Source organism: Ascaphus truei, chromosome 2, assembly GCF_040206685.1.
Source record: "Ascaphus truei isolate aAscTru1 chromosome 2, aAscTru1.hap1, whole genome shotgun sequence".
NCBI lineage: Eukaryota > Metazoa > Chordata > Amphibia > Anura > Ascaphidae > Ascaphus > Ascaphus truei.
Genome location: NC_134484.1, coordinates 32,088,638 through 32,103,976, shown reverse-complemented (window position 1 = coordinate 32,103,976; position 15,339 = coordinate 32,088,638). Strand labels below are relative to the sequence as shown.

The following is a 15,339-nucleotide window of genomic DNA, read 5'->3' as shown; positions in this document are numbered from 1 at the left end:
GTGCCAGGCCAGATGGGGAGTATTGCGTGAATACTTGCCGGTACCGTTATTTCCAGAAGAATGGTCGTTGCCGTTGCCGAGATCAGGGGTAGGAAAAGAATGGAAGGATCGAGATGAGTGCCGAGGTCGAAGGGAGCCAGAAGATACGTAAACAGGAACAATTTGAAGTCGAGAGCCAAAGGGGGTAGTCTGTCAAGCCGCGTCAAAACTGAGAGAATCAAAGAACAAGCACTGTGAATCACCCATACAAAAACTATGACGAGCGAGGAAGCATAGAACAGAGAGGGTATATAAAGCTGGAACAGCCAACCAGGAGAGGGGGCGTGCCTGGAGGAGCCCAGGGAGCTTCAGTGCATTGGATGCTGTTCTTAGAGCCCAGGTGACACTCAGCAAGAGCCAGATTGTAACCGTGCGGTGTTTGGGGGCGGAGCCTGAGTGGGGATAAATTCAGGGGCTGTTGTGTGTGCACTGTAAGTCCGACGTGCGCATGTGAGGAAACAACGTGGGGTGCGCACGTGCGCGCGGGGCAGCGATTCCGCGCCGACGGCTGTGGCGCAGAGCATGGAGGAAGTACCTCGTGGAGCGTCCCACCATGCCGAAAGGTAAGTGATGCAGCTAAAGGGGGCTTGCGTGGTTGTAGTGGAAGGGTCTGAGCAGTGTAAGGAGAGAGCTGTGATCTCCGCCTGTGGCGTTGTGTGCTCACATTTCTAACAGCTAGTCAGTGTTATCTTAAAGCACAAGCTAACTGGGCTGTAGCCCAGGGCCCCAGATCTTCCAAGGGCCCCTGACTTTTCAGAGGCTCCACAAATACTATGTCGCAAAATAGAATTTTCAATTCACAGTTTTTTATTTATTAATTAATTTCTTTGTTGGTTACTGTTTGAATTAATTCCTTGTTGTTTAGCTGAGTTGTTTTATTAATTAATTACTTTGATTCGTTAATGGTCTGACTCTAATTAATTCCGTGCTGTGCTTGTAAATGCTTTTATTAATTGCATTTGTTGGCTACTTTTTCTATTTAGTGAATTGTAGTGTTTTGGTGTTTTGAATGTTTTATTATTGTGTCTTTTGTGCATTAATGTATTTTAATTAGGGTGCCCATTGAGTGCTATAGTGCTTATCAGGCCCATATTATTATATGGGTATGATGTACCACTATACTACTCAATGGGTACAGGGTGGGTATAGTGGGTCTGGGGTGGGTTGTTAGGCCTCCCGGGTGGGTAGTGAGGCAGAGTGGGTTTACCCCTTAATTACTGCAGCAGTTATTAACCAGCATGGTGATTAAGGGGTTAAGCGACATTAGAATGTATTTATTACTGTATGTTTGCTTCCTGGCAACGGAGGACAGGGACCTGAAGAATCCCGATGAGGATGCCCATCATATTGCCAGGGGTAAGTAGAACTGTATATATTTACTTGATTTATGCTGGATAATGTTGTGTTTAATAATGGGCAAATAATCTATTATCCATATCTGGATAATAGTTATTTTGCCCATTACTGTACTGTATGTGTTTGGTGGGGGGGGGGGGGGGAGGGGTTGTATAAGGCCATGTTTTATTTTTACATACAGGATTGGTACTTCAGGCCTGCGGGAGACCACGGGAGAAGCCTCTCCCAGTGAAAATCTCGCCCGAAATGTATGTTTTTCTAATATATATTTTATTCACAGTGTAGACGAACAGGGGGTCTCCGGAGCAGAACCGCATTGGTTTGAGGTCGGAGAACCCCCTACTTCCCGAGATACAGGCCCTGTTATGGGGTGCCAGTATCTCCTATGCTTTGAAATGTCCCGATCACGTGACGTGAGACATTTCCTTGCATAGGAGATATCGGCACCCCATAATGGGGCCTGTATCTCGGGATGTAGGGAGTCCCCAGACCTCAAACCAATGTGGTTCTGCTCCGGAGACCCCCTGCTCATCTACACTAGGAATAAAATGAATATTAAAAAAAATATACATTTCGGTCGAGATTTTCGCTGGGAGAGGCGGCTCTCTCCGACCATCTCTCTCTGCAGCAGAAAGGAATCGCAGGGTTAGGCCTTTTGAGAGGGTAAATGCTACCGCTGGTGGCAACTCACCAGTTTTGTGAATTTTGCTATCACAGGTAATCAAGGCTTTCTGAATACTGTGATAGCAATGCTCCAAAAAAGGGTGATATAAATGGGCCGGAGATTTTTTTTATGAACGCTTACTGCATAGGCCCCTAAGTCTCTGCATTAACCTTAATGGACATTTGTGGATATGCAATGTTATGATTACACCTAATTTGCATATCATTTGCATGTCATTATCTATAATGTTCGTTATAGTTAACACCGAAAAAACATGGCTTAATGTTATGTTATTGTCTTGTGAAGATGCACCGTTGATGTTAATGTGACGTTAAGATCGGTTACCGTCCCGGTAAGTGACTACAATGGAGCTTTGGGCCTATAAACTAGACTCCTAAAAGTGCTGACAATTAAACAAAATTGAAAACAATATTATCTGATACCTTTTTAAACAATACAAAGAAATTGGGCCTGATGAGTGAGCTAAAGCACTATATAGGGATTTATTATGTACATTGGCTTCAATGGTAGATGTCACTTTTCAGATTATAGAATAAGCCCATTAGTGTATCCGTGCCTTGATCTTCTGAATTATCATCCATATAAATTCTGGAAATAGTCTTCTGTTTTCATGTAATCAATAAAATGTAAATGACATCAACATCAGTTGACAAATGTGTGTGGAAGAATTTCACTAGAAGTTCCCTAGGCATGTTATTTTGGATTCAATTAGCTGCAAACACAGGTGAGTCATAGGAAGGATTTCCAAAGGAGACACATGTAGAATGAGATGACGGGCAAAAAATAAAGGAATTGGATAAAGTGGACAAAATGTGAACATGTGAAATCTAAAGTGAAATGAGACATGGGAAATAGCTTGACATATGACGACATTTTTTGAATGAGTGTCAAGTAGCAAAGCTGGACAAAGGGCTTTCATCAGGCAGCATCTGAGATGCACAGACATAGAATAGAGATCACCACATATTCTTCAAAACTATAGATACATCACAAGCATTATTTGTTTAGGTTCTTCCCAACTCACACCACTCTATCCCTATCTTCATCATGACACCTTCACACCTATCTGGTTTTAGTCCCCCAGCTGTTCAACCCCACAGTGCATAAATCCTCCATTTTCCATGAAGCTATAGTCCTACTGCTTCTTGGTCTTCCATGGGGCCCCATCCTGTTGCCTTTCTATCTTCCATGTGTAACCTTCCAACCAGTCCTCTTTGCTGGTGGGATCCTGCCTTGTTCAGCACCTGAAACCATTTGTACTAACAGCACACTAAGACAAAACATGTTCTGCCACATGTCTGACTTTCTCCAGCTGACTACTAATTGGGGGATTCCAGAGCTCTTCCTACTGACAGTCAGGCCCAAGGCAGATGTGGTCCTGGCAGGGCCTTGGTTCCAACTGGTGTTTGATGATCGGCATCTACTCTGCCATTCTTCTCAAAGTGGCTTTAGGTTTACTTAACTGCTTAGGTCCCTTTTCATACACTTCTTCTGCCATGCACACAAATGCCTCTTGTTATGTACTGTCAGTTAGGAGAAATATTCTCACTGAAGAACATTGAACATTTGAAGTTTAAGTAAATATTTTAGGCAGATATGAAAAAAAGGAAAATATAGAAAAATAAGTGTTACGTACATTTTGCAGATACAGGCGTTGACATGAGATGAGGAACTTGAAACATCTTGAAGATCTGCTGTTTATGAGAAGTATGTCTGAAATTAGTTTTGTTACATACAGTACTACAAAGTGTTCTTTCACTTGTTTTATTAACTCGACTACTGCAAAGACATTGCTCTAGATTATCATCACAAACACTACTCAAGTTGCCTGCACCAGCATTATTGTATAATGTTTTGTTAGCGATACTTGTCTACAGTATATGCGCCCAAGTCCCAGTTGTTGTAATTTAAAAGTGTTGTTATTGGTCAGCCTGCCATGTAGCCTAATATCCTCAACCCACCACTAAAACACCTTCTTTCTGCCATCTGGTCTTGTGTGTGTGTGTGTGTATCATCTCATGTGTGTCTGGTTGGTTAGCACTTAAGATAACCAGAGTGGTGTTGAATTCCTAACATATTAAGTAAGGCTATTTCCACAATGCAAAAGAAAACATAGCAACTTAATGTACAGTACTCTCATTGAATGCCATACAAGCAGAAATGAGCATTAGTGCAGATGCTTGCACACCTTGTGCACATCTTGTTCACCTCACAAATACTATTTGAAACATGGTAAAATAGTCCTGTTGACAATATTGAACTTTCAAGGTTTATTCTTCCACTCTAACAAGATATTAAGCAAGGCATTAAAACTAACGTGCACCACAAGCGTTTTATTGTTTAACACCATCAGTGCACTACGGTTTCCTGTGGTGTGCCAGGACAGAGAGCATCAACAACACTTAGCACATACAGTGTGATTACAAATTCATTAACAACTCGCACAGTAATGCTGAATGGTATTTTTATTAAAAGTGCCGAGCTGAAGTAAAAAAACCTGGAGAAATTGTGTTACTGGAGAAAAATATCTATAACCTTTTCGCATCCTCCTATTTTAGTTCGTCTTTAGAGCGCCCTTATTACATAGCTGGTACAACACAGGCCCTGGCATAGGACCTACTGATCAGGTCGACCGCTCCAACGGGAGCCAGGGGTGGTCAAGAGTGATCACATAACCACAAAAGCCACAGGTCCTGTGGCAATCTGCTGCTGCCGAACCTCCAGCGGTGTTAAAAAAAGGGAAGTGAAGCAGAAGAGGACTTGCTGTCAACTGAGAAACTGGAAGGTATACTTAGAGCTGGCTGGACAGTTACAGCTATTGTCTGTATATTTTGGCCAACAGTGCTTAAAACTTAATTCCAATGGGGTTATGTGATTTAAAATAAGTGCTGCCACAAGAACACAAAAGCTAAGGCTTTATTACAATAATAATAATACAATTATATTAATAATAATTCTAATAAAAGCCAGTTTTCTTTTTACGAATGAATGGGAGGAAGATAAGTTAATTAAAAGATTTGCCATAATGCTGATGCAGAAAAGAGTTGAGTACTGTCTGTTACTATGCTACCTTTCTGACAATGAACCCTGCAGTAATTCATACAATACTGACACTTCACACCAACAGCACACAAACCGATTCTCAACATACATTCATTTGTGTTACACTTGCACAACATTTAAAAGCAACATACAAGTGTAATAGTGATACGTATCACTTACCAGAAATACTTTCTGACTACAACGATTCATTCTTCCTGAATTAACCCCCTAGTTGCCAGAGACGCCAGCAACCAATTGTTCCCTCTGGCAGCATTCCAATGCACTGTTAGACCCTCTGGCAGTAAAGGGGCAAAGAGAAGAGGTTGCCCATTGCGGAGTGTCCAAACATTGACCTACGTCCTACTGTGCCTAGTTTGTAGCTTACTCAGTCAAGTGTAGTGGAAACCTGCCCTTCTTCCGTCATCCCTTATCTGCACAACACACATCCCAGGTAAGTAGAGCACAGATCTGCTGCAGAGAGTCTATACCGACCTATGGTGAGAATCTGGATCTCTTGCTGACAGTTACTGTTTGTGCAGTTTGTCTGCGTAGCTCTGAGGTCCCGGGAAAGGCAGAACACTTTTCAACCCTCTTGTTTCCTTTCAAAAATAGTCTGTTCACGCAGTGGCTGACAGGCAGAATGAGGTCACATTTCCTGTTACAGTATGTCTGTAATCAGAGGTATTCAGAGGAATGGACAATGTATGTATGTAATGTATGTATATCTTTACTTGTGTAGCGCAGCCCATGTACATAGCACTTCACGGCAGAAATAAACGTGACATAATAATATAACGCATCATTGGAAGAAGTGCTTCAGACATTAAAAGTAACACTAGGAAAATAAGTTCCTGCCCCGAAGAGCTTACAATCTAAGTGGTAAGTATGGAGAACTCACAGAGACAGTAGGAGACAATCAGGATTATCACATCGTCCAGCCCTCTGTGTATATAATAATCAAAAACAGGTGCCATATGTTTTTATACAAAGACAATAAACACTACACTTTTGCAATGTGTCACCTAATTTCTTTAGACTCATTACTGAGCCCCCACCCCCTCTTCCCTCTGTTATGGAGCCGTCAAGAATTCTTATTTAAAATGAATTTATTGAATTAATACATCTCTTGGAGTAAAAGTGATAGTAACTGGGAAAGCACTGAATATATTCAGGGCCTACTGTACTAACTTATGTGCTGCGGTTATTTAGTGTACTTGAACACCTATGACTGTAATATGTTTTCTTAACCCGTTAACAGCCAGCTGAGACAATAATATATCACGGCCTATGTCATGGCGGAGCATTCTTCAAAAAATTTCCTTGAAAAAAATATCTGGTTATCTGGAACTATACTGTAGATGTAGCCGATGTGCGGGGGGGGGGGGGGGGGGGTTATTGTGTATCGAGTTTACTGAGTGTCAGGGGTGGGAGTTATTGAGTGTGTGGGTTGGGGTTATTGAGTGGGTGCAGGGGTTGTTGAGTGGGTGGGGGGTTATTGAGTGTAGGGGGTATCAAGAAGGAGAGAGATAAGGGTTTGGGGGAGATAGAGAGAGAGGTTGGGTGTGGGAGAGAGGTAGGGGTGTGGTAGGGGTGTGCCAGAGAGTTGGGGTATGGGAGGGAGAGGTGGGGCTGTGGGAGGGCGGAAGATAGGTCAGGTAGTGGGAGGGAGGTAGGGAGGGGGGGAAAGGGAGGTAGGGAGGTGGGGGAGGGATACAGGTGGGGGAGGGGGAGAGAGGCTTGGGAGTGAGAGGTGGGAGTGTAAGGGAAGGGGAGAGGTGGGGTGTGGGATAGAGAAAGGTGGGGTGGGAGAGAGAAGAGAGGTGGGGGAGTGAGCAAGGGAGAGAGAGGTGGGGGTGTGGGAGGGAGAGGAGGAGCTGTGGGAGGGCGGGAGAGCGGTTGGGGTGGGAAGGATAGAGGTAGGGGGAGTGGGAGAGAGAAGTGGGAGTGTAAGGGAAGGGGAGAGTTAGGGATGTAAGGGAGGGTGGGAGAGTAAAGGTGTGTAAGCGAGGGATGGGGAGAGGTGATGGTGTAATGGAGGGGGAGAGGTGGGATGGAACGGCGGGAGGGAGAGAGGTGGGGGTTTAAGGGAGGGCAGACATGGGGCTATAAGAGTGTAATAGAAGGAGAGAGGTGGGGGTGTGGGAAAAGGAGAGGGAGATGGGAGAGGTGTGGGAAAGGTGTGGGAGAGGAAGGGGGAGAGGTAAGGGTGTGAGAGAGGAAGGAGACCTAACCTTAACTATAATAATTATATAGAATTAACTCACTGTCCCCAGGCTTAATTTAGCATCCAGCTGTTCTTTATTTCTATGGAAATTACTTTTTTGGAATGACACCTAATTTTTTAAAAGTCCATGAACTTACAGAGACTTTCAGCTTCCTACTCAGTTTTCTCATAACATAGCTGTAATTGATTATGCATCCATACAACAAAATATCACAGAATAATCAATTGATATTCTATATTGAAATTCCATCAATCTTTTCTATTTTTTACTTCATACATTCATATCAGTCATTATCCATACAGGGACACTATCCAAAACCTTACCTATTTCTAACCTACAGTATTTCTAACCTGCAGTTCTTTACATCTTGATTTCCCAGTGGTAAACTGATAACAGGACTGTAACAGGAAGGTGCTGAAAACTTTCCAAATCACACCAAAATTAGATTGAAGGAATAATATAGAGGCTGTGACAATCAAAGTTGGACTTCAGTAAAATGTCTTTGATTTTTGAGACCTAAAAGGGTGCATGTAATATTTATTATGTACAGGATTCTTTTTTTCTCGTTTGTTCATTACATACAGTATGTGACAGAGAATAATGTTATGTCAGCAGAAGGTTCGAGCATGCTCTGTTCCCAGCATGATGGGGTTAAAGTCTGCTGGCAGCTGCTTCCAGTGCAACTCATTAACCTGAGCTGCAAGGTTTAAAAGCCAGACTGATAATACAGCCTTTGTCTAACACAGGGGCTGAGAGAAGGCTGTCCCACTGAGGTCCCGAGGAACTCGCATGGAAAGGACTGTGCTAGTTGGGTTACTATACCTGTGAGGATAAAGACTACTCATTGAACGTCTGCTACACATTCTGGTGTTTGACTGGGAACCAGCTTAACAGGCCAGTCATGATCATTAGAAAAGTTATTTTGTTTAGTTAGCCTCCTGAGTGGAGTAGGTTTTATTTTGTTACTTTTCCACATAGTATTCTTTGTTTTATCTGTGGGAAAATAAACCACAGTGAATTACACTCCTGCTGCAATGTGCCTGTTGTCTCACTGATCACCGGTCAACCTGCCGCAAGTGGGATCTATAGCGGCGAGCCCAGTAACAGCATGGAAGACATTTAAAAAGCCTTGTGTCCAGACTGTCAGTCAGAAGCCACAAAACCACATCTACTGTAAGAGTCCCAGTAATACCCATGCCCATTATTGAAGTCCTATTTGAATGTATTGCCATGGACTTGGTGGGTCCTTTGGAAAAATCCACTCAGGGATATCAATATATGTATATTGTAGTAATACTTGATTATGCCACATACTACCCAAAAGGCTATTGCAAAACTGCCTCCAAAATCATAGCAAAAGAATCGGTTCAAGTATTTTCTCGAGTCGGGATTCCAAATTTTGGCTGACCAGGGCATGCCTTTTGTTTCCCTACTCATTAAAGAGTTACTGTATGTACATTTTTAAAAAAAATAATAACATCTACGTACTACCCTCAAACTGCTGGACTAGTAGAGAGATTTAATAGAACTATCCAAAGAATGTTGTGTAAGGTGGTCAGTCGAGATGAGAACAATTGGGACACTGTTGCTATACTTATTATTTGGCATCTGTGAAGTTCCACCGTCCTCCACAGGATTTCCCCTTTTTGAACTCCTATATGGGAGGCACCCAAGGGGAATATTAGATTTTGTTAGAGAGGAGTGGGAAGAACAGCCTATACCAGGGGAAAAGGACATCCAATAGCTATGTCAAACCATTAAGAGAACGCATCACACAGGTTACCCCAGTGTTTTGAAAATATCTAGACGAGGCACTAAGATCCCAAGAGCCTGATTATAACCGACACTCCTGAGTGGAGAAGGTTTTATTTTGTTATTTGTCCTTAAAGGGACAGTGTTCCCACAAAGTGTTATTTGTTATATGTCTGCGGACAAAATAAACTACAGTGAATTACACCGTGAACACTGCTGCAAATGGTGTCTGTTTTCTCTGATCACCGGTCATCCTACCACACATATTAAAATACATTTTGGTGGCGTTCTGTGCTCCCGTTATTTGTGATGTAGCAAGTAGCGGTCACGTAAATCGCAGGGAGCAGGAGGGTCTGTGGTACTCTGATACCGTGGGGCCTCGGGCACTCAAAGGGTTAAAATGCACCCCCCCCCCCTTTTTTTTTTTTTTACAGAATTTGAGGAACAGCGAGGCTGGTATTAAAAGACTGATCTGATAAATCTGTGTCTTACCCAGGAAACCGGTTGGAAAGACTTCTACTGTAAACCGTGTGGGGCTGAACGGCATGAATTGGGACCTTAACCAGTTGCAATTGTGCAATAGAAACCTGAAACTTTGTTTTAAATGACTGGATCCCCCGTTTCTCCCTCCCCCCCCCCCCCCGATCCCTCCCAGCAAATGCCAATATCACGTTACATTGCATGATCTAATATATAAAAACAGAAAATTAAGCATTGTTTCCTATTGAGTAGCAGCACAGCCACAGACAGTAACACAAAGGGAGTATGGAGACTAAAAAAAAGAAAAGAAAAAGTGCACCGATAAAGGCTAAATTCATTTTTTTTATTGTTAACACTGAAATGCTAACTTTTTAACCACCTCCCCTAGGAAACTAGTAGAAATACCCATGGTGTGTCCACTACGTCATCGGGCCCTGGAGTGTTAGACCCCGGCTTTCACCTAAAGGGTGAATCGCGTGGCTGATTACCAAGAGCCATTTGAAATTGATAGAAATGAATAAATGAACTATAGTAGAAGGAAATTGTTGCAGAAAATAAACGTACACCAAGGTTGAAAAACTTTGTACGAAGTAAAGTTTCTGCTTTATTGGTTTTGAATGCTGTTGAAACAGTTCTTTATATTCTTGCGGATTCCCCAGAAAGTGTTGATTGCGGGTGTCGCTATTATGTAGAGTGCATTTGTAGTTTGTGATAGCGCCATACCCATTTCCCCTGTCTCCAATCCACAGTTTGTGAAAGATGCATCCATGCAATAAAGCAAAATACGCATGTGTTAAACACATTTAGTACATGTTCTTGAGCAATAAGCTCTATTCTAGCAATACATTTCCTAACCATTAAATAGTGGGCCGTAATGGTATTAAGCTTCGTCAAAGACAATTACATTTTTTTTTAACTATTTGCTAATGGCTGTAGTTTTTTAGGCTTCACATATGGATGGGTCTGCAATACAGAACTGACCGTAAATGGTTCCATCCAACGCTCAACAGCCTATAAAAAGAGAGGTTTTGTCGTTCAGTGACCAAAAATGAAAGAGAACTAGATATGAAGTGATTACCAAACATTATGCTGCACTCCTAGTTCTGTTTATCAACAATTTGCAGGGAAAGCGGAAGGAACATTCCTTAGCTGTTTGGACAAATGAGTTGACTAGTTCAGTATGTCTCTTAGAACTAGGTGAGCCAATCAGAAACGTCCCTACAGATGGCAAAAAATAACACCATCTATAATGGATGGCCAATATCGCAAAGTTTGGTTATAATTCTTGACCATCGTACCTTTAATTTAGGAATGGTTCAACTATCATATTTCATATTTTGTTTTTATTGGTTTGTATTCATTTCTGTAGCATGAAGGGTAAAAGATCAGCGAAAGGCTAAAAATAATAAATCAGACCTGTGTCCTGTCCTTAGGTACCATTTGGTCCTGGCTTCTCTTGTGCTATTAAATCAAATGCCTCTGAGAATATATTTTCTTCTACAGCTAATGTCATCTTCTGCTTTTTTAATTTGGGGGATTCAATTATAGCCCAAGAAGGAAAGACCAGTAAAGTAACAATAACCCAGCGTATGTCTGTGTATTTTACTTTACAGTTTTATGCTGGAATAGTTTGTCCGTTTACTTGGGATAGTTTAAAAAGATTCCTTATAGTCAAGTCTACCGCACCAGAAAATCTGATTTAATAGCATATCAAAGTGGAATAATGCTCCCCGTGGATATAATGCTTAGGTTTTCATTTATATCTTCAGCAATGTCTATTTAAAATTACAGCTTGGATTTCTTGATTTTTCAATTTTATTGGTTAACTAGGAGAAACGAAAACACAAACTGGCATAAAAAGAAAAGAAAATATATATATACTGTACAGGTATATATATATATATGTATTAATGTCTTCCAAATATTAACTTCAAGACGCTCGACTTTAAATAAATTTGAATGCCCCACAACATCGGCTTGTGAATATGAAGTGTACATCTGTTTCTACCTGTATTATAAAGATCAATTATAGATCTCCCTGACAGATTTAAGCCCAGAGTTTGTAACTGTATACTGTATTTACTGTAAAGATGTAGAACATTCAATAACTATTAAAAAAATTCCCAAAAAAAAAACCCATACATTTTGGTTCTCAAAATAAGGAATGAAAGCAAAAGGTTATATATCTTGATGGGAATTAAGAGGAATGGAGATTTGGTCAGAGAAAACAAAAAAAGTAGTATTTTTATATATGTGATCTATCTACACTAGTGTGGAAGCTCCTGTTTATATAAATGACTGAATGCTAATAACACATCCATAAGACCTTTTCACCAGAGTTCAGCTATAAGATAGTGGACAATATATTTAGCAACCTGCAAATATTTGAACCAAATACCACACTTATATTACACTTGTAACAATTATAAGTTTGCCAAAGTTACATGTAAAATCATATAACATATTTTCATGCCTATTTTCTGACAAATACATTTTTCCGATGTACCGAGCCTACATACATAATGATGTTTAGTCTCCCAGTAGTTTACAGGACCCCTTTGTGTTGTATTTCTCTATAGTATGCAAGTTGATATTAAAGGAATAGGCGACTATCTACATACCAAAATACAGCTTCTTACCTGACAGGCGGAGAGTCTTCAAGAAAGTTAGTCATCCTACAGGTCCCGATTTCCATTAACCCAAAAAAGACTTTGTTGAAACCCTTGTACTCCATCTGTCTCAAAAGAAATTATAGTGAAGCAAAGTAACAAATGCCGCAGGAGCAAAAAACTTCTTTTTTTTTCTTTCAATTTTGCCAATTTCCTGAGTATTGTTTAGTTTGCCACGTGTCATATGTTGCCACGCGGAACAGTGGGAACGCACGCCAGGAAGGAAGAACAGGCACCGCCATAAGTACAAGTATGAAAAGATGTCGGCAAGCTGTTGGCAATTATAGGTCACTGGGACAGCAAAACAACATTAGGGCAACTATCTTCATAATCAGAAGGGCAGCATTATCCTACAGTCTGAAGTCTGGAAGCCCTTGGTGTAACATAATCTCACCTGCTAAAAGTTGAGAGTTCCTCCTTGAGTAGCTCACAGCCGCAACATGCTGGGAAGTCCCGGCAGACATTCTCTAAAAGCGCGTCTGAGATTAGATGCATTGAACATTCTTCTGTATTTGGTGCAATTTTAAAATTACCTTAAAATTACAGGGGACCTTTTAAGGATATCCAGGGAACCCTATGGTTCCTAGGAACCCTGGTTGAAAAACACTGTCTTAGCCAGTACAAATAAACATATTTTGTATTAATTCCCTTATCGCGCCTTTTCGTATCCTGATCACGTACAGTACTTCACAGAGATATACTTCTTAGGCAGTTCCAGTGAAGATGTTAAACAAGATTCATTTTTACTGAATTTATAGCAGTTCTCCATTTAGGAGAAATATTGATGTAATTTTTTCGTGAATGGAACACACAGTATATAAAGATTTACCACTGAGTTTTACTTTAGTAACTCAACCATAGTCACAGCAAATTTGCAACTGCTTCTGCCTTCTTTGCTTGGTTAGGAATAAGCCCCTAACAAGCAGGTTTTAGAGTGTTCTAGAGAGGATATCAACATTTAAACACATACAATAAAAAAGTGATCTGTTTTAAATACTACCGAATCTGTTTTTAGAGCCTACTGACTTATAAACCATTTTTAAAGGTGTTAATTAAAGCAATGAGACTGTGGTTGCTATTTCCTCTGCCAGAATCCCCTGCTTGTCTCATTCTCAACCATCTTCAGATTGAAACGTCAACTCCAATTGATTGTCTGCCATGTTGTTGTATCCTGGGATTAAGACAACTTTCTTAAACACAAAAATAAATTAAAGTGAGGGACTGACCCAAAGGATTGAAAAAAAGTGTTTTGTTTTTTTAATAGAGTACATAACATTGCTTCTTTAGTTATTGAGCAAAAAAATAAATAAATTAAAGGTAGGGTAATTAAACTATTTGTTTTTTTTAAGATTTCTTTGTTCAACTGCAGCTTTTTATTGTATTTACAGCATGTACTGTATGTATGTATTTTTATTCAGATAACCAACCTCGTACACAGCACTTAGAATACATTAAATGCATCAAAGAAAAAAGTCCACCTTAGAAAATGAATTAATGTCAGAAAAAGTGAAGTCCTGGACAATAGATTGTTTTTATGTTTGGGAATATTCTGATCGGTGGCACACCGGCCCGCTTGTGTTCAAATCATGGTATAAGAGCATATTTGTGGTATCCCTTTCCGAATGTTGTTAGTTCAGAGTTCTGGCAGCCATACTAGTCATAGAGACGTGTAGCTTTTGTGTAGACTGATATCATTTTTTTTTATTTATGGACCAACAAGAGTTCTTCATAGATAACATGATGGCATGCAGAGCGTCCAGAGATTATTTATCTTACTTTACATGGCATGCGGAGCGTACTGCAAGAATGCAGATGAAGAAAATACCCGGTGGCTTCAAATCTTTCATTTGATTTATTTTATTTTTGTTCGATGTGCCAGAGTCAAGACAAACACTCAAGACAAGAGAGCATCAAAATGTCTCACTCCGGTTCACCATGCTCCCGTCCCTCAACTATTACACACTATTGAAACTATAGATAAGAAGACTGTGTATGGAAATTCCAATAAATATTCAGTATATTTTTTTTTTATCCTCCATTTAAAAAAAATAATTAATTCTCTTAAAACATCCAACTCGTCCAAATGGACATTTGTTTTGGTATAGGACCACACTGAGTTAGCCTCAGTTTGAAATCCGTGCATGATGGATGCTGACAGGAAGCTGCAAGTGAACCAATCAGCAAGGTCAACTGATGATGTCACCCCCGTACTGATTTGTTTTGTTGGCAGGAAGTGGTCAAGCCGCCATCTTGGAATGGGTCTCCCAGTGTTGCTGCTCTGCTATAATGGGGGAATCCTGGTTCACACACTTAAGAAGATAAAAGTGTTGCATGCTCTAAGGCTTTAACATTGCTACATTAAATTACAGTTTCAAGTCAAGCCTTACATGAGAAAACATTGTCCCAGCAGCCCAGGCGAGTATTGACAAAAGCATTAGGCATAGTTGCAAATACCAAATTATGAAGCTGTGCACAGGTTGCAAATTAGAACCAACCAAATTATGATACATAATACAAGTTCCAAAAACCCTCCACTATACAGAATGCGGTAATAACAATAAAAACCCAGGGCTACTTAAATCTAGGGCCATATTTACTAAATGGTGCAACTCCATAAAACATCTTTCTACCCTGGAAGACAACTTATTTCCCATTTAAGTGAATGAGCTTTAAGGTGTCCTTTAGCATTTTAAAGTGCTTATGGAATAGCACTGCTTAGTAAACATGTCTCTAAATTATCTCCAGGAAGAAGTCGTGCGCATTATAGTTTGTTTATGTACAACAGACCTGAATTTAACACACAGGATTATTTCTTCATATTTGAACCATGACACTGGTTGCCTCAAACCCCTCACATGGTTGCAATGCAAAAGATTATTGTAACTAAAGCAGAAGCCATTGTTACTACAGCAGACATTTCAGTGATTGACATAACACAGTGTTTTATTATGACATCACCCATATACTTAGATTGAATCACTGTTGTTTTTGGTGTGGCTTGGAAAGGATGTAAGTGCTGCAATATGGATACAGTTATTTAGACAATCTGGATCCCTTCATAAAGCTTAGAATTAGGGTAAAAATTATACTT

At 40.5% G+C, this 15,339-nt stretch overlaps 1 protein-coding gene across 5 annotated transcripts in view; it reads right to left on the bottom strand.

Moving 5' to 3' along the window:
* Positions 1-5,747, bottom strand: part of TMEM71 (transmembrane protein 71) — a 50,676-nt gene extending 44,929 nt beyond the window's left edge. The window contains exons 1-2 of one of the 5 annotated variants that reach the window (XM_075581895.1): positions 5,615-5,747; positions 3,717-3,774 (exon numbers count right to left, since the gene is read on the bottom strand). In XM_075581895.1, the coding sequence (XP_075438010.1) occupies positions 3,717-3,762 (46 nt within the window). In that variant the 5' untranslated portion in view covers positions 3,763-3,774; positions 5,615-5,747. Of the gene's footprint in view, positions 1-3,716; positions 3,775-5,302 lie in introns of all 5 variants that reach the window. The other 4 variants (XM_075581899.1, XM_075581881.1, XM_075581883.1 and 1 more) reach the window with 4 other exon arrangements.
* Between the last annotated feature and the right edge of the window lie 9,592 nt (positions 5,748-15,339).